The sequence below is a fragment of the Molossus molossus genome, unplaced genomic scaffold, assembly GCF_014108415.1.
Source record: "Molossus molossus isolate mMolMol1 unplaced genomic scaffold, mMolMol1.p scaffold_m16_p_9, whole genome shotgun sequence".
Lineage (NCBI taxonomy): Eukaryota > Metazoa > Chordata > Mammalia > Chiroptera > Molossidae > Molossus > Molossus molossus.
This window is the reverse complement of record NW_023425403.1, coordinates 87,469,119-87,488,557: the sequence shown is the minus strand read 5'-3', so window position 1 is coordinate 87,488,557 and position 19,439 is coordinate 87,469,119. Positions and strand designations below refer to the sequence as shown.

General features: G+C 37.9%; 1 protein-coding gene across 3 annotated transcripts in view; it reads right to left on the bottom strand.

The window, feature by feature from the left end:
• DGKH (diacylglycerol kinase eta) overlaps positions 1-19,439 on the bottom strand; it is a 199,159-nt gene that overhangs the window by 7,300 nt on the left and 172,420 nt on the right. Inside the window, exons 21-29 of one of the 3 annotated variants that reach the window (XM_036249840.1) lie at positions 15,368-15,475; positions 13,037-13,150; positions 12,656-12,790; positions 11,661-11,824; positions 7,681-7,786; positions 5,545-5,637; positions 2,658-2,777; positions 2,214-2,322; positions 496-626 (exon numbers count right to left, since the gene is read on the bottom strand). In XM_036249840.1, coding sequence (XP_036105733.1) covers positions 496-626; positions 2,214-2,322; positions 2,658-2,777; positions 5,545-5,637; positions 7,681-7,786; positions 11,661-11,824; positions 12,656-12,790; positions 13,037-13,150; positions 15,368-15,475 — 1,080 coding nt within the window. Of the gene's footprint in view, positions 1-495; positions 627-2,213; positions 2,323-2,657; positions 2,778-5,544; positions 5,638-7,666; positions 7,787-11,660; positions 11,825-12,655; positions 12,791-13,036; positions 13,151-15,367; positions 15,476-19,439 lie in introns of those variants that run through there. The other 2 variants (XM_036249838.1, XM_036249839.1) reach the window with 2 other exon arrangements.

Below are 19,439 nucleotides of genomic sequence, written 5' to 3'. Positions count from 1 at the left end.
ATTTGGAAACAAAATCACAGGACCGCTCTCAATTTCCTCAATGCCACCCCAACTACACAGTATATAGTAAGTCTCTCACCTACTTCCATATATTAGAAAGATTTGGCTATTGGTATTTCGAATTAATTTTTAGTTGTTAGCCTTATATTAGATTTTTAAAGTCAATTTCAGCAACAATCACCTTTCATGCTAATCCAATAGAATGAGCAGATGGAAACATCATCCATTAAAAAAATATTAGCACACAGAGACAGCCATACCGATGAATGCAGAGATTACTCAAGTCATGCTGAGCTTTAGCTACAACAGCCAGAGGATGATTTTGACATTTTTGTTTAAAAAGCATACAAGGAATTCAGACCACATGTCTGTTAGATTACTGCATGTTGCATCACATAAGCCAAGCTATAAGCACAAAACAGAAAAGGGACAGGAGAAGGAGTCTCTTTTGCAAGAAAAAAATGTCAAGAGCAAAGAGTAGCACAAAGGAAATACCTTAAGATCTCGCCTTTCCAGATGCAAAAGTTCAGCCCCTCTGATGTCATGACGGATGAAGATTTCTTTGTACTCTCCCAAATTGATCAGATCCAGCCAAGCAGCAACTTCCTCTGTGCCCCATCTCTGAACTACCAAAGTTAAGAGCAAAACCCCCTTAATTTCTACATGCTCAGTGCATTACAAAGCAAAGGTTGGCCAAAGAAGATGCAAACAGAGTACAGCGGCAGTGCTAGCAAAGGGAAAGGTTAAAGGTGTTTCAACAAAACTCCAGTTCCATTTTTTTCCATGCAGGTCAACACAAGGAACACAAAGACATTCACTGCAGTACACCTGTGCCCTTAGCTTTAGTTCAATTTCCTCCTCAATGCCACCCCAATTACACAGTGTATATAAAAAATGTATTTCTCTGTCCGGCTGGTGTAGCTCAGTGGTTGAGCATCGACCCATGCACCAAGAGGTTGCTGGTTTGATTCCTGGTCACGGCACATGCCCAGGATGTGGGCCAAATCCCCAGTGGGGGGGGGGGGCATGCAGGAGGTGGCCAATCGATGTTTCTATCTCTCTCTCCCTCTCTTTCTAAAATCAATAAAGAAAAAATAAAGATGTATTTCTCATGATTAGGATCAGTAGTACAAGGTCTAAATAAGTTCTAATGATTTCCTTAAAACTACATATAAAACCAGTTATAGTTTAATTAGCTACAAATGCTAACTAAAATTTAAAATCTAACACAGGGTACTCGGTTTTACACAAATTTCTGCTTTAGGTCTTGCTGACTTCAAGTGCTGCCTTTGTTGATTCTATTACTACTGATAATTATGAAAATAAATGTCCTGTTAAATTGATTTAACATCCTCTAAAAATGGCCAACTCTACTCTCTGAGATAAATTGGATTATTTTTCATTCTTTTATACCTTTTATTCAGTGTTGATTAGTTGAGAAAAAGCCTACGTATTTGCCACATTTGGTTTTAAAATGCCCTTCAACAGCGCTCTATGATTGTCAAAGATCAGGTTATATGTCACTTTTGGAAAGGTGACAGCTAACCCAGAGAAGTCAGAATCTGATCTGATTGTGAAAGGCACCTACCATCACATTTCACAGAACCTGACGGTGCTCCAGCCCCTGGTACAGCACTAAATGGAAGCTCTAGGGAAAGGTGGGAGGGAACTGGGAAGACAACTCTCTGCTCGAGAGCGCGAATGTCACAGCAGACTGCCATGCTGAGGGGCTGGAAGGGGGCCGTGAGTCCTTACAACAGGAGAAAGTATAGAACTTTAGGCAGGAAATACATTTAGCCACCAAAAGTAATATATAAATGTTTCTAGGTTCCATTTATCGAATTTTGAACTCTGAAGAGGAGAAACAAGTTAGATGCCAATGCCTAGAACTGCTGTTGAGCGAGACAAAGAACCACCTACACAGATGCTTCGACAGCCGCCAAACCAAGGAAGTCAGCAGCCCCCTCGTTTTCTTGTGTTTCATAACTACTGATTCCTACTGACATTCGGACATATTTAGGTAAGATATAATTTTTTATTATGGTAAAATGAGCATTAAATAAAACTCACCATTTTATAGTGGCAGTTGGTACATTCGTCAAGTTGAACAATGACTGCCACCGTCTAGAACATTTCCATCGCCTCAGGGCTATCACTTTAATAAGTTATTTTTCCGTAATGCTACACTTTCCCTCCTCCTGGGGACCACCTACCGTGCTGTGAACTGGTCTTCTGCTTCTGAGCCTTTTCCTTTTTAAATTTTGGCACTATACGGAACACGGTGCTTCTGCTGTTTCTCTTGGCACAATCCATCGGAGGCTCCTGCTCCAGTGAAGCAAGAAGAGAATTTTCTCAGGATGGTAAGAGAAGAAAACCATTCTCATACTAGAGATAACACAGGACTAGCTTATAAACACAAAAGACATCGAAGTGATCACGTCTCCAAAAATGGTCACGATGTCATATACTTGAAAATGTACTGATTCCCATATTTCCTTGGTTCACACAAAAGCCTTTTCTTGTTTGTTTATGAACAGTACATGTGAAAGTAATATTCAACATTTAGTTTCCCCTGAATGTCCTTTTACAAAGGATGAGTTCAAGTTCTATCATCATAAAGTCTACATGTATATAGAAACAGGCTGAACTCTACATACCTCATCCTCATTCGGGTGGAGGATGTAATAAAGCCAGGGGATCTCGGTTAGTTTCTGTAGCTCCACCTCCACGGAGTGTAAGGCATTGGATACCCGCTCCTCGTGTGGAGACTCCAGCTGCTAGTTCCCAGCAGATTAAAAACAAACCAAACAAGGCTCAGTGCCCAACCTCAAACAGAGTTTATTTGATTATGAACACTATCATCACTTATTAGGCTAGGCTGGGTTGTTGTTATTGTTGTAGTTGTTTTTAATATAAAGGAGTATTAGAAAATAACAAATTATCTTATATGAGATTCACCGAAAAAAATCTGGAAAGATTTATCCTTACTTCCTATGATATAAGTAGCTAGTGTGACTTTTGCTCTAGTGAGTAATCTCATTACTTTACTTACTTGTGGCAAAATCCTTCTGATTTACATAGGGCACTATGTGAACAAACAGTAATATTTTTTTAATTGGTCAAAAATATATCATATAAAAAGAACCACTTGGCACAAAAACCTCCTCCTGGAGAATGAAAATAGTAAGTTAAGGGGAAAAAAAATACCCCACAAATCTCACAAAAAATTGTGATGAAAAGCTGCTGTAAAAATCAGGGCAAAGCAAAAAGCTAAATGGCTTAATTCTGGAAGAAGGTTTGGAAACTTCAAAAAGAATTTAACCAGTCCCCAATTATCCACCTATTTGAAGCAGTTATTATTAGAAAACACTTATAAATTCAATAAATGAATAAAGGTGAAATAAACACTGTTATGTGTAGAACTGGAAGGGAGGTGACTGATTTCTAGTCCTGGACTTGTTACTAACTTTGCAACCAAGGGAAGGTTAATTGCCTTCAGGAGTCTTAGTTGCCTTCTCAATAAACAGTAGAATATGACTAGATTATTTCTAAGATCTCTTCCAGCTAATCAGTACTTTTATAAATTACTTTAAAATTGTAGAGTACTACATATAGGTTCACCAAATTTTAATCTGGAAGTTCAGAAAGAATGCTACTGTTATTTATTACGAACATTATTGTCCCCCCTCCGTTATTTAAGGTCTATCGTTTCTAGTAATTAATAAAAAGATGGAGGGCCCTGGCTAGGTAGCTCAGTTGGTTAGAGTATCGTCCTGATATACCAAGGTTTTAGGTTCAATCCCCTGTGAGGGCACATACAAGAATCAATCAATGAATACATAAATAAGTGGAATAACAAATCAATGTTTCTCTCTCAAAAAATAAAATAAAATAAAAATATGGAGATTCTCCATCCTGTCACATAAAATTTACCACTTTCCTTTTAGTCTAAGAATGTATCTTTTATAAAATTGATAATATAGTGATTGTACATTCATTGAAGAATCAAAATAGAGAGTAAGCCTTAGTTGCTCTCACATATGACAGAATCTTCATTGTGATATCAACATTGTCTAAGGTAAATTTGATAAAATTTAGTGCTATACATTTTAAACCAAACATCCATTTTTGACAATGATAGAAGAATTGAAAGTGAGGGGCATCCTTCTATATTAAAGTGATATAATTGATAAATATTAACCAAATAACACTCAATGAATACATTCGGTGTAGAGAACTAAAATACAGAATAAGTTATGCTTCTGATTCTTATCAATTAGAAATTACCTTAACTGTACTTCAAATAACATAAAAAATACATGTCCTCCATCCATATATTGGGACCAAAGTTGCAGCTCACTGGATTTCCTATAGACTAATTTTAGAAGAGCAGCAAGAAGATTCTGGTTAATAATAGAAGCACTAAAAATAGCCAAGAAGATTCCCACTGGTTTTAGCAAAAGATATAACCAATGTTTCTTCCTAAAAGTTCTCCTTCATGGCCATAGCAGAGGCAGCCAACTCTTGCCTTGAGGAAGCTACATTCGTTTGTCTCCTCTGGAAGTAGGCGAGAGCAATGGACTACTGCAGCCTTTTAGCTTCTCTTCTCAGAGTAAAGGGTGCTCTGTGGGCATCACTCTTCTGGACCCCAGTCAAACAGGAATTCCAACTACAGTCACGTGTCAGTTAGCTAGGCTATGTGACACACCTCCCGTTTTCCCACCGTGCCAGACACTATGACTTTTACTTGCACTTTTAATTAAGTGTATATTTTCCAAGACAAGAGAGAACATTACAGTCAGGAGAAATATTTTAAGATCATCACCTATCAATTACTCAGAATTAGGCTTTCTACACAGTTAGAACAGCATGTGTGAATGACCCACAATCGAACACTAGGTGGTGAAAAGACCCAACATGCTAGAACATTTTTAAATGGTGAGGAAACAAAGGCTGACAAGGCAAGGATTCTGGGCGAACCAGACAGGACACCTAAGGTCTTCCAGCACTTATGCTTGAGGTCAGTGAACTGTCGTCAGATTCAGATTTGGCCTAACGTGATGTCCAGCACCAGTGTGGGTTACTCTAGGAATATGTCTAGTTCTTGAGATTTAGCTTTTGAAACACTGGGTCTAGAAAATGCTGTCATTTAAGTGAATCTAGAAAACTATACTAATTATATTTTAATATTAATTTTGAGAACAAATCTATGATTTCCTCTACTTTTCTGCAACAATGAGTTCATGACACCTGGGGAACGACGGACTGCCCACTTTAATACTTGTCTCTCATGACTGATCGGGAGAGCAGGACGGCACAGAAGCACGCTGGCATATGTGAGGGCGAATCTCGTGAGCCGGATTCCTAACTCCCAGGTTTAGCCCTGTATCCTCTGGAAGGCAAAAGCTAGGTAAAAAGGAAATTCTAAGGATGGAGGCCAGAAGGCTGCTTTTGCATTAGAATCTGATAAATGCATGCTCCCTAGTGAAGGTAAGACCCACACATTTATCATCATTCTTGTGATCAGTCATTCCTCTTCCTTACCAAAGGAACTCTGCCAACCAGTAAAGATTCCGTTTCATTATACAGCGCCTTCACATTCATGGCTATTTCAGTGGCAGTGTCTCTCGTAAGACCCTGGTGGGGAAATCAAACACAAGCAGTTCTGTATTAAATTGGAATTTAATTATCGGCAAATACTTTCAATTTTATTCTCCCAATTTAAATTTACATCACAAGTATTTTTTAAAAGCTACCAAAATTCTATTATAATCATACAATGTCACAGCCATGTTTATTAGCATAATTATTCTTCTAATTCTTGTATGTACCTACTTTAATGAATACGCTTGGGACCACGTCTCCTATGTAAAAATATGTATATGCTGGCAACAATGTATATATATTTCCTTAAAAAAGTTAAGTCAGAGAAAATCATGTTTTAAAGGGGTATTATCTCCCTGGCCGGTTTTGCTCAGTGGTTAGAGCATCAGCCTGCGGTCCAGAGAGACCCGGGTTCGATTCCCGCTAAGGGCGCGTACCTCAGTTGCAGTTTGTCCCCAGCCCTGGTTGGTCGTGCAGGTGGCAGACACTCGATGTGTCCCTTTAACGTCGATGTTTCTCTCTCTCTCTTCCCCTCTCTCCCTCCCACTATATCTGAACAACAACAAAAAAAATGGAAGAATGTCCTCAGGTGAGGATTAAAAAAAAGGGGTATTATCTACCCTGGCCAGTTTGGCTTAGCAGTTGGAGCATCGGCTTGAGGACCAGAGAGTCCTGGGTTCGTTTCCCGCTAGGGGCACGTACCAAAAAAATAAATAAATAAAAATAAAAAGTCGTTGCTTTTAAATTACATGGAATAATTTTCTTTTCTTTTTTTTTTTTTTATGAATTTTTATTTATTTTTTTGTTACAGATATTTTACCTTTTTACCCCATTGGCACCCCCCACCCCACCCCCCTTCCACCCTGTCCCCAGCTTATTTGTCCATGTCCATTGGTCATGCATACATGCATATAAGTTCTGTGGTTTATCTCTTCCCACCCCCCCACCCCCCATCCCCTCTTCTGAGGGATGTCAGTCTGTGCCTTACTTCCATGTGTCTGGGTCTACTGTATTCCTCAGACTGTTATGTTCATTATATTCCGTATATAAGTGATGGAATAATTTTCAAAAAAATAAAAATAAAGGGGTATCATCTGATCATAATTAGTTCCACCCATGACATTCACTCTCAGTAGTTCCAATCAGATTGCTTTCTAGACTTCAACCTGAAGGACTAGCACTTATTTTTATATTAACTTCAAATGAATAACTGAATAATTTAAATAATAAAATAATGCTATCCATTCTCTATACACTATAGTCTTTTATAATACATCACACTTCAAGGGAATTATATCCATTCTATTATTAATATCTACATTTAAAAACTGGAAAAAAAAACAACAGAAGTTAAAATATTTTAATTTCTACATTAAAAATTTACTAATTTAGTAAAACAAAATAAAGTAAACATAATTTCAGTGCACAACTTCTAAAATGAATGAACATCTTTAATAAAATACACGATATCTAGGTTTGCTCTCTATCTAGGTGCAGGGGACTAGGTGAAGAGGAACTAAGCCCTGACCAGTGTGGCTCACTTGGTTGGGCATCATCCTGTGCACCGAAAGGTTGCTGGCCGGATTCCCAGTCAGGGCACATGCCCAGTTTCGGGTTTGATCCCTGGTAGGGGGTGTGTAGAAGGCAGCCGATCGATGTTTCTCTCTTGAATCGATGTTTCTCTCTCTCTCTCTCTCTTTCTCTCTCTCCCTCCCCCCTTCTCTTGTTCTATGAATCAATAAAAACATATTAAAATTTAAAATTAAAATAAAAAAGAAAGTAAGGAGGAATGGTAATAGCTAAAGGGACAAAGAGCAGCAGGAAGACTGCAAGGTGACAAGTGATGGGAAGTGAAATAGAAACTATGAAAAGAATGTAAGAACTGGAATGGGAAAATGGCAGGAATAAGAAAATAAAGAAAATTTGGCCACAAATTTACCACAAGCTTCGGCAAAGATTCATACAAACTACATAATGTTCTTTCAAAGGGCATGACACATTTTATAGTATAAAAATATATATGTATCACCAAAAAAAAAAATTCTGTGGAATGAGAATTTACCATTAGCTCCTCACCTCTGGGAAGCGAGGGTTGGCTTTATTCAGGGCATGGGAGCAAGCATTCACAGCGTGGGCCAGTTCTTGCTCCAAAAGACAGTGGATCGTGGCTGCATCACAAATCCTGAAAGCAAAAATAAAACAAATGAACAAAAAACATTTTTGAGCATTGCTGATTTTTCTGAAGCATGGAAGTGGCATATTAAAACAAGGTTAAAAAAAAAAAAAAAAACTAATGAAGGTTATTAAGGAAATTAGAAGAAGAAAAAAGACTATTCAATTATGAATGGCACAGAGTAGATTTACAAAATCCAAACCCCTTTGCCACAAAGAATACTAAAACCAAAAATTTTTACATAAAAGTTAGGCTCAGAATCAGAGACAACTATATTGAAGTATCATTGTACAGTATTTCTGCACAATCTACTACATCATTGGCAAGTGAGAGAGGTCCCTAATGTAGAGAGTAGAAACTTATCTTTTATTCATTGAAACTTCAACCGGGAACAAAAACAACAGATTAGGGGAAGATAATTGCCATATTTATTATCTATATGCTATGTGCTTTAATGATTTCATTTAATATTCACAAGTGAAAAGGTAGCTGTGATTAATTTTCTCCACTTTATGAAAACACTGAGGGTCAGAGAGATTTAGTATGAATACAAAGCTAATAAGTGATAGAATCGGGACTTGAATCTATGTCTGTCCAATTCCAAAGACTGTTGTACCACCATTCTCTGGAATTGAAACCTTCAAGAATAGTCCTAGAAAGATAAAATCTCGGAGGGCACCAAGGCCAAAGAACAGACTAGAAGAAAAGTTCCAACTGCTAAAAAGTGGTGCAATGTTTGCAGATGAGCAAGAAAGCAAGACTATTCAAACCCTTTTTGCTTCTTACATCTTCAAGGAGAATGATCCTCAATCTGTAAAGAGTAGAACAAAGAAAGAGACAGAAGTCCTACACAGTTGAATCAAGAGTAAAGGGAAAGAGTTTAATCCTTAGGATCATACAATCGATACTCAAGGCCTAAAGAAACTTGCAAATGTCACCTCAGCATTCTTACCAATAACCTTGAGAAATCATGAACAACAGGTTGTTTATTAGAATAGAGATGGGTAAATGTTACTCTGATTTTCAAAGAGAAAGAGGTAACTTCAGATCAACTTTCCCAACTGCTAACTGAATCTCCTCCTAGATATTCCTAATGTAGTTGAAATTCTCAGTGTCTAACATGGAACCCACCTATCAAAATCGGCTCCTCTTCCTGAATACTATGGCTTTATCAAAGGCAACACAATCCATCCACTCTTTCCCTAGAAACCTTAGAGTCATTCTGTCTCCTAATTCACACTCATATATCACTTTTAGATCCTAACCTATCTTAAATCTCTCTATGCCTGTCCATCTCCCCTGCCTCAATCCCTCGTTTCCTAAGCAAGGACCATTCTGACAGCGTTCACCCTGCCTCAGTTTTGCTATCCTGCAGACAAAAATGCTCCATGTTGCTTCCAGAAATGCCCTGAAAAAGATCTGACCCCTTCTCAGCTCCCCAAACTCCCTGAGGTTTCCTGAAAGCACCAGGCACTCATACCTCTCTGGGACTTTGCCCAGGCTGGCTCCCGGCTTAGCTTACTCTTCTCTTCCTCTTCTGTGGAGACCCGGGTGAGTGGTCACTTCCTTCAGGCAGCCTCCCTCAGGGCCTCCTCTGTGTGACCAGTGTGACACTTCAGCACACTTCCCCTTCTACTGCTCTGCCAGCAAATTAAGAGGGACTGCGACAGTCACCTGGGCATTCCCAGTGACTAACCTGGTGACCACCCAGAAGAGGCTCAAAATATTTGTTGACTATTGAATGAATAAATTCTGAAAACAGATGAGTGAGCCTGATTTTCACTTTTTGCAAAATTTTAAAAAACAGATGGGAAACCAAATTAAGTTGATCAAAAACACGCCTGGCCAACCTATACTTCCTTTTTTTGTTTAATCCTCATCCAAGGATATTTTTCTATTTATCTTCGGATAGAAGGGAGAGAGAGAGAGAGAGAGACATTGACGTGTTGCCTCCCACAAGGACCCCGGTGGGCCGGGGATGAACCGCAACTGAGGTACATGCCCTTGACTGGAATCGAACCTGCAACTCATTGGTCCGTGGGCTGACACTCTAATCGCTGAGCCAAACCAGCCAGGGCTGTACTTCCTTTTTTAGTAAGGTTATTTGGTTAGTTGACAGGATGATAATATAGGAAGTATATTTTGGTTTCAAGGGAGCATATTTTGGTTTTAAGAAAATGATGTAGTTCTATTTTTAATTTTTTTAGGAACCTCCATCCTGTTTTCCATAATGTATTAATTAGCTTGATTGTGGTAACCATTTCACAGTGTATTACATATATCAAATTATCACATTGTATACCTTAAATATATATAATGGTTTTGGAAGAGATAATCAATAGTCACAGACAATAGTGTGGGGAAGGCAGGGGCAGGGTGGGGGAGGAGGAGGTCAGTGGGGGGAAAAAGGGGAACATCTGTAATACTTCAACAATAAAGATACATGTTAAAAAAGGTGAAAAGGAAAAAATAATAAGAAATATATATTTAATTTTTATGTTAATTATACCTCAATAAATTGGGAGTGGGCTGTAAACTGGAGTCCACAGACATTGTCTATAGAATCTAAAAAGAGAAGTATTTACTCTAAAATAAATATGTTTGTGGCTAGGAAGCTAAGATGTACAACAATGTAGTTATGTGAGTTTAGCTGACTAAATATTCATTTTCCCTATATTTTTTCTAAACTACTCAGTATCTGGCAGTTACCATACTTTATTCTAATTTTGAACGTTGGTCTCCAGCAACAGGGAGTATGTATCTATTTTTAGCATCTCTAACATCTAGTACACTCTAGGCATCTAACTAATATTTAAAGAGGAGAATGAGGAATGAGGGGGGAACAGACAGGGGGTGGGAGGGAGGGAAAGGGAGCCCCTAGTACCGAACTTTGTTTTCCTTCTTTTCTTTTTCAACATTTTAATCAATGACCAGAGGAAGGTGTGGGAAGGCTATAACAGCTACCATTCAGAGAACACAAAATGTGCCAGAAATGATGTGTTAATAAGCCCTGTACATAGTGGGTCTCATTAACAATCACAGTGACCTGGGAAAGAGACTTTTAATTATCCCCACTGTCCATGGTCCCTCCTCCTTCTGAAGGTTACTGCTGGTCATAGTGATTTTTATCTGTTTTACACTCATAGAACTTGTTATTTTTATCTCTTCCCTTTCTGTCTACTAAAATTAATTTCTGTGTGGTCTCCCAATTTCAGGGTATGTCTGTTTGAAACGGATTCTTGGACTCTTCCTATCTCTTCCACCCTCCGACTCTCCTTGGGAGCAATATTTGTATTTCCTTCTACACCGGCAGTTCTCAACCTGTGGGTCACGGCCCCTTTGGGGGTCAAACGACCCTTTCACAGGGGTCGCCTAAGACCATGGGAAAACACATATTTCCCATGGTCTTAGGAACTGAGACACCGCTCCTCTATCCGTCTCCAGGCGGGTCTGCCCACGTGCAGATACGCCCACATACAACATGAGGAACGGTATTAAAGGGTCACGGCATTAGGAAGGTTGAGAACCACTGTTCTACATTCTATCAACATTTAATTAATAATCGATTATAAGGCAATAAATACGTCAGTAGAGACTGCATATAAACTGGGGAAATCCACAGTGGCAGAAAAATACCATGTGGCGGGGCACACCAGGCAAGCTCTCCACGTGCTGCCAGAGTCCAGATGCGTCCTGGAGCGCACACAGGTGCGAGCGCAGGTGCTGGAGGGATCTGCTGAAGGACAGCAGCAAGCGCTGAGGCAGCAGATGAGAGTTAATGCATCTCCTTTAGGTGCCCCAAACATATGATGCATTAAAATTAATAAAACAAAATTTGCCAAGACCAGTTTTCATAGCCCAAAAGCCAGCAGGACCCCCACACCTCGTAATGAGCTCCTCCGCAGCCTGGGAGCACAGCTGCATCTGCGACACCTCCTCCGTTGCCAAGTCAACAGCATGTTGGATGTACAAGTGGGTTCGAAGAACTGGTTTACCGGAATCACACTTCTGTTTATCTTCCCAAGATTTTAGAGTGCTTTCGAAGGCCTATTTAAAATCAATATTACAATGAACTGTTGGTTTAGAACTCTGAGGCCCAAATAAATGTGTATGTAGATATATGAACAACTTTGAAACTTCTGTTGCTTTTTTCCCTAATCTAACACATTAAATAATTCATAAGTACAAAAAACACACTTTGTTTTCTAGCATATCACAATAAATAAAAAGGTAATGTAATCAATAGTGACGAATTACATAGTGCTAAAATGTGAAAAGGAGACAGCTTCAGTCTTTGCTATCATATGTATAATAGGATAAACACTGGCAGTCTTATTTGTTATGTGTGTGATATTAATTAAACACGCATATTCTGGAAAAGGCAAAACTACAGATAGAGTGTAAAGATAGGTGGCTGCCAGGGCTGGGACAGAGGGGGAGGCAGGGCTAGGTGGAGAGCAAGGAGGTAGTGACTGCACATTGGTCAAAGCCCTCGGAATGAACAGCAAACAGTAGTGTAAACTATGGATTGAGTTAATCATCAGGTATCAGTATTGGCACAACAACTGTAATAAGTGTGCTAATACAAGATGCTACTAATTGGGGAATTTATGTGCTTGTCAAAGTGATGAGGTATGTGAACAGAATTAGATTTCTCTACACTTTCTGTTCAATTTTTCTGTGCACCTAAAAAAATAAACTCTATTCATTTTTCTTTAAAAACTAAAACATTTGTTCATATTTAAAACCACAATGACTTAAATATCAGATTTAAAAGACAATTTATATATTTTCCCTTGATTTCTAATTTTTTATGAAAATTTAAGATTTTTTTAGAAGGCTTCATAAAATTCTAGAAGAATGTTGTTGGTTACATACCCGGTCCCTTGTGAGCATCTGAGCTCTGTTTTTGTGCACAATTTTGATGATCCCTGGAGGCTGAACCCATGCTTCGCCATCCACCTGCACGGGGACTCCCTCATCACCGAATATAGTGATTTTTACTGTGCGGCACTGAAATAAAACAAATCATTTTAGAATAGAAAGCATCCTGAGAAACTGACACAGTCTGCATTCAAGCTTGGCCCTTCAGTCCATACTATGGAACTGATGTTACGCTTTCCACTTATGATGACATAGTAATAACTAACATAACAAGAAAGTCAGTATTTTATAGATGAATATACAGGGTAGGAGTCATCTGAAATAGCTTCCCCAGTGTCCCAGGTAGTGAAGCCAGGTTAGACGAGAAAAACAAACCTGGGCTATTCGATGATGCTGTAGTTTAATGACCCTTGAAACTGCCATTTGCACGCTGTCAAATATTGCAACAACTTCCAGGATCTTGTCATCAAATGATGGTGCAGCAAATATCTGAAAGGAAAGAGTACATTACACTTCCACCCATAAAATTGAGGTTTAAGTGAAGTGGCACAGCAAGCAAAGCAGACTCTGTAATACACAGCGTTTTTAAAAATCATAAAAATACTAGGCAGATAAGTAAGTAAATATTAGCAGGAAGTGATAACCCAAGGACAAAAATATCACTGAAGATGGCTTAAAACAAACATAATACAGTTTTAAGACCCACATGACATAAAAATACTCATCCCTCTCATAATTCATCTTGGTAAAAAACGTATTAAACATCTGTTCATACGTAACTCAGATGTCTTGACAAAATGATGCATACAATTTTAAGAAACATAAAAAATCCTGAAAGGTGATATAGATTTCACAAGGTTGAAGCAAATGAACATGCAGATTATGATCTAGCTCAGTTGGTATGCTTAAAGGCAGATCTTTCAAGATGTTACAAACATGTATGCCATATATGAGCTTTATATCTATATACAACCATTTTTTTAGGGCATTTGAGAATATGGACATAGAAAATTCAGGGGATAAAAATCATGGAGCTTACTTTGCTTTGATGTTAACTGTATTTTCACAAAATCAATTTAACTTAAAAATTTCAATTTCACCTGAATTACTATGTCCCTTTTACTCTTTCTTTTACTATATCATAATTATGCCTCTGAAAAAAATGTTCAGTATAAAACAGTATCCTAATGAAAACTTTCACTGAAACTATCAGGACACAAATTTGCAAACACTGATATCATCATTTTTGTAATCAGACTGTCAAGTTTTAAACCCTGTCTCTGATGCTTATTAACTGTGTAAACTTAGTGTTAGTTTCTTCACTGACAAAATTTAGATGAAAATTGTAGGTATTAAATAATAAATGTGTAGCATTCAGAACACTGTCTACTTGGAAGGTGTTAAAAAAATGTTAGTTTTATCCACCTTAATCTCACTGATCTCTTCCCTTTCAAACATTTTTTTTTCTTTCTTTATTTTTTTAGAGAGAGCAAGTGAGGGGGAGAGAAAGAGAAACATCGATGAGAGAGAACATCGATTGGCTGCCTCCTATAATGCCTCCCACTGGGGACCTGGCCCACAACCTGGGCATGTGCCCTGACTGGTAATCGAACTGGTGACCTCTTGGTGCATGGGTCGACGCTCAGCCACTGAGTCACACCAGCTGGGCTTCTCTTTCAATCATTTAAGAGGAGTGACAGGCTAACGATAAACTGACTAATGTTAGTTTGTATACTTCAATAGGATGGGAATATATTCCTATCATAAAAATTACAAATACTTTCCAATTTATTGCATACTTTAATTCCCGCCTGCTTATTTAACAGCTCTGAGAAAACAGGTCAGGGAATGTTGTATCATACGCCTCAAAGCAGAGGGCCTATCACTGAATATACATGACTCTTCAAACCAAGATCGCGATAACACTTCTTATTTTTATGTTAAATATACTTTAATAATTGTACCCTCTCTTTTTTAAAGTTATTTTTAGTACAATTATCGTTGTTAGGTTGTATCTTTTTTCTTTTTTCAATATAGAAAACTATGAAAAAAAGAAAACAAAAATAGCACTCAACCTCAATAACCAAATGAACCCTGTTGACATTTCTAAAAACAAAAAAGATAGTATCACATAAATTTAGAAAACTAAAAGTACAGAAAGGTATTTTGGTAGGTAGAATAATGCCACCTCCTCCTACCCCAAAAATGTCTTAAATCCTGGAACATGTGAAAGGTACATCACATGGCAAAAGAGACTATGCAGATTATCCTGGATGACATGGGTGAGCCCATTGTAATTACAAAGGTCATTGAAAGTAGAAGAGGATGCCCTGGCTGGTCTGACTCAGCAGTTGCGTCATCCCATGGACCAATGAGTCTCGGGTTCGATTCCGGCCAAGGGCACATACCTCCGTTGTGGTTCATCCTTGGCCCTGGTCAGGGTCATGCGGGAGGAAACCAGTCAATGCGTCCCTCTAATGTCGATGTCTCTCTCTCTCTCCCACTCTACCTGAAGATAAATAGAAAAATATCTTCTGGTGAGGATTAAAAAAAAAAAAAAAAAACTAGAAGAGGGAGACAGATGAGGAGATCAGAAAGATGCAGCATGAGAAAGACTTAAGTTGCTGTTGTCTCTGAAGATAGGAAGAAGCCGCAAGCCAAGGAATGTGGGCAGCTCTAGACTCTGGAAAGCAAGGAAATACTTACATCGTCCTCTTTAGTTCCACCCCAAAAGTTAGTGCCTCCGGCATAGCTGGGAATGTTCAATACAGCTATTCCTTGCAGACTGGGGAGAGGAATATACTGTCCATCACACTGCAAGGTAAAAAACTTAGAAGTTAGATAAAAAAGCAAAATCACTAGTTTGGAAGACACTAGCTTACCAAAGACAAAGGAAGATGACGCAAAGTGTGTTGGTAATGTTTGTTTTCCTGTAAATATATCCCTAACATTACTTTTGTATTATTTGATATTCTTATTAATTAATTAATTTTTATTACAGATGTTTCTCCTTTTCCCCCCATTGACACGCTCTTCCCGGCTCCCGTCCCCGAACCTTAACAGTATTGTTGTCTATGTTCACTGATTATGCATATATGCATAAAAGTTCTTTGGTCGATCTCTTCCTGCCCTTCTCCCCTTTCTCTGAGGATTGTCAGTCTGATCCCTACTTCTATGTCTCTGGGTCTATTTTGTTCATCAGCTTATTTTGTTCATTATATTTCGCAAATAAGTGAGATCATGTGATATTTGTCTTTCTCTGATTTGGCTTATTTCACTTAGCATAATACTCTCCAAAAATTTTAAAGTGTAAATAACTAAATCAGAAGGTTTTACAGAAAACCAAACTAAACAAAAAAAGGTTTTACCTGTTCTTTCAACCAAAATCATGCAGTACGTTTCTTGAGTTTTTTTGTTCAGGTCAGTTATGATATTCTCAATTATGATCATCACTGTATTAATTTTAAGCATTGCTTTGAAAGTGGCTGCTATGAGGGTGGGCCTTGGATCCTAACCAGCTCACCTAGCACCTCTCACAACTCCTGTTATTTTGCCGGTGCTCTGTAACTAACTCGTGACTGGTTAAACTCAAAACTAAGTTTTTAGGTAGTCAGAACCAAAACAAACAAACAAGAAATATATATATATATATGTCAAGAAGTGTCATACTCCATGCTTTCTAAGTAATTACTAACATGAAAATTAAATTACCACTTAAATAAGAAAAAAATTTCAATTATACATGCCATAAACAAATTCTTACTGAATAGAAGGCTTAAGCTTTTGTTTAAAAAGGGAAGAGCTCGGTCCTGGCCAGTCTACCTCTGTGGTTAGAGCATCAGCCCAAGCAACGAAGAATTGCAGGTTCAGTTCCCAGTCAAGGGCACATACTGGGGTTGCAGGTTCAAGCCCTACTCCCATCGGGGTTGTGCGGGAAGCAACCAATCAATGTGTCTCTCTCATATCAAAATTTATCTCCTCCCCCCTGACCTTCCACTCTATCTAAAAAAATCAATGGAAAAATATCCTTGGGTGAGGATTAACAAAAATAATAAATGAATAAAATAAAAATAGCAAAAAGAGAAGAGTTTGCAATGTCATACATAATATACATGCTATATTTTCATTATATAATTATGTTAACAGTAAAAATAATTAACATAAGTTGACAAAAAATGCATTTTAAAGTACAATCAAAATTATCCGTGCTCGCTACAACAAATGAGAATCCAGTGAACCCATATTAACCATTGTAAATAACTGAGAATATGTTATAATTGATTTACCCCCACAGGCATTTTTTACAATTCCTTTCTTGACTTCTGCATGAAACATTCAAAGGCCCAGCGCCTAGGGCCATTTCTGGCACCACAGCTGATGCTCAGTGTGCATTTGTTAAACGAAGGAACATTAAATAATTAGCAGAATAATAACTTTCTCTGAACCCAACATTCTGAACCAGGTATCTTTGCGTACTTTATTTTATTTTTAATTATTTTTTCTTTATTGATTTTTAGAGCGAGAGGAAAGGAGAGAAGAGATAGAAACATCGATGAGAGAGAACATTGATTGGCCGCCTCCTGCACGCCCCTGACTGGGGATTTGGCCCACAACCTGGGCATGTGACCTGACCAAGAATAAAACTTGTGACCTCCTGGTGCAACCACTGAGCCACACTGGCTGGTTCCTTGCATTCTTTAGAAAGTTATTTAAATTACATAAAACTCCAAGGAGATGAAAAACCTAACACTGTAAATACAAAAGAAGTATTTAAAAAAACAATTCAGAGAAATCTTAAAGATTTTATAATAAAGGCCATATATTACAAACCCACAGCTCAAATTACACTCCATAGTAAAAAGCTTTCCCTCTAAGATCAGGAACAAGACAAGGGTGTCCACTCTTACACGCTTTTATTCAACACAGTATTAGCTGTTCTAGCCAGAGAAATGAGGCAAGAGAAAGAAATAAAGGGCAACCAAATTGGAAAGGAAGAGATAAAACTGTCCCTCTTTGAAGATTAAATGATATTATGTATAGAAAATTCTGAAGACTCTATCAAAAAACTGTTGGAACTAATAAACAATTTTGATAAAGTTACAGGATACAAAATGAATATACAAAATCTGTTGCATTTTTTACATACTAATAATGAACTATAAGAAAGAGAAATTAAGAAAAATTTCCACTTATGATAGCATCAAAATGAATAAAATACTTCAAAGTGAATTTAACCAAGGAGGTGAGAGTCCTGTATATTGAAAACTAGAAGACTTTAACGAAGGAAGCTGAAGAAGACACAAACAGATGGAACATATCAAATACTCATGAGTTAAAAGAATTAATATTGTTAAAATGTCCACACTACCCAAAACAATCTACAATTCAAATGCAATCTCTATCAAAATTCCAAAGTATTTTTCACAGAACTAGAACAAATAATCCTAAAATCTATATGTAACCTTGGAAGACCCCAAATAGCCAAAGCAATCTTGGGAAAGAAGAAGGCTAGAGACATCACACTCCCTGTAATTAACAGTATGGTATCGGCATAAAGAAACACATAGATCAATGGAACAGAATAAAGAACCCAGAAATAAACCCATAAATATATGGTCAATTAATTCACAAAAAAGGAGCCAAGAATTCAATGGGAAAAGAACAGTCTCTTCAATAAATGGTGTTGGGAAAATTGGACAGCCACATGCAAAAGAATGAAACTATTTTACACCACACACAAAAACTAACTCAAGATAAATTAAAGATTTGAACATAAGACCTGAAACCATAAAACTCCTAGAAGAAAACATAGGTGGTAAGCTCCTAGACATAGGTATTATTGATAATTTTTTATTATTGATGATTTTTAAAATCTGACACCAAACGGCAAAGCAATAAAAGCAAAAAAAAAGATTAAAATAAAACAATAAAAACAAACAAGTAGTACTATATCAAACTGAAAAGTTCTGCACAGAAAAAGAAATCATCAACAAAATGAAAAGGCAAACTACTAAATGGGAGAAAATAATGCAAATCATAGGTTTGATAAGAGACTAATATCCAAAATATATCAAGAACTCACACAACTCAATAGCAAAACAATCTGATTTAAAAATGAGCAGAAGCCCTGGCCAGTTTGGCTCAGTGGTTTGAGCGTCGGCCTGCGGTCCAGAGAGACCTGGGTTCGGTTCCCGCTAAGAGCGTGTACCTCAGTTGCAGTTTGTCCCTGGACCTGTTTGGGTTGTGTGGGTGGCAGCCACTGAATGTGTCCCTTTCACGTCGATGTTTCTCTCTCCCTCCCACTCCATCTGAACAAAAAATGGAAAAATGTCCTCAGGTAAGGATTAAAAAAAAAAAAAAAATGAGCAGAAGAGCCTGGCCGGTGGGTACCAGTGGTTGAGCATGGACCCATGCACCAAAAGGTCGCTGGTTCAATTCCTGGTCAGGGCACATGCCCAGGTTGTGGGCCAGGTCCCCAGGCGGTGGGCATGCTGGAGGCAGCCAATCGATGTTCTCTCTCTTCAATGTTTCTCTCTCTCTCTCTCTCTCCCTCTCCCTTCCTCTCTCTCTAAAGATCAATAAAAGAAAATGGGCAGAAGATCTGAATAGACATTTTTCCTAAAAGACATAAAGGTGGCCAACAGGTACATAAAAAGATTTCTACATCATTAATCATCAGGGAAATGCAAATCAAAACCACAATGAGATATCATCTCACACCTGTTAGAATGGCTATTATCAAAAAATCAGAAACAATGTTGGAAAGAATGTGGAGAAA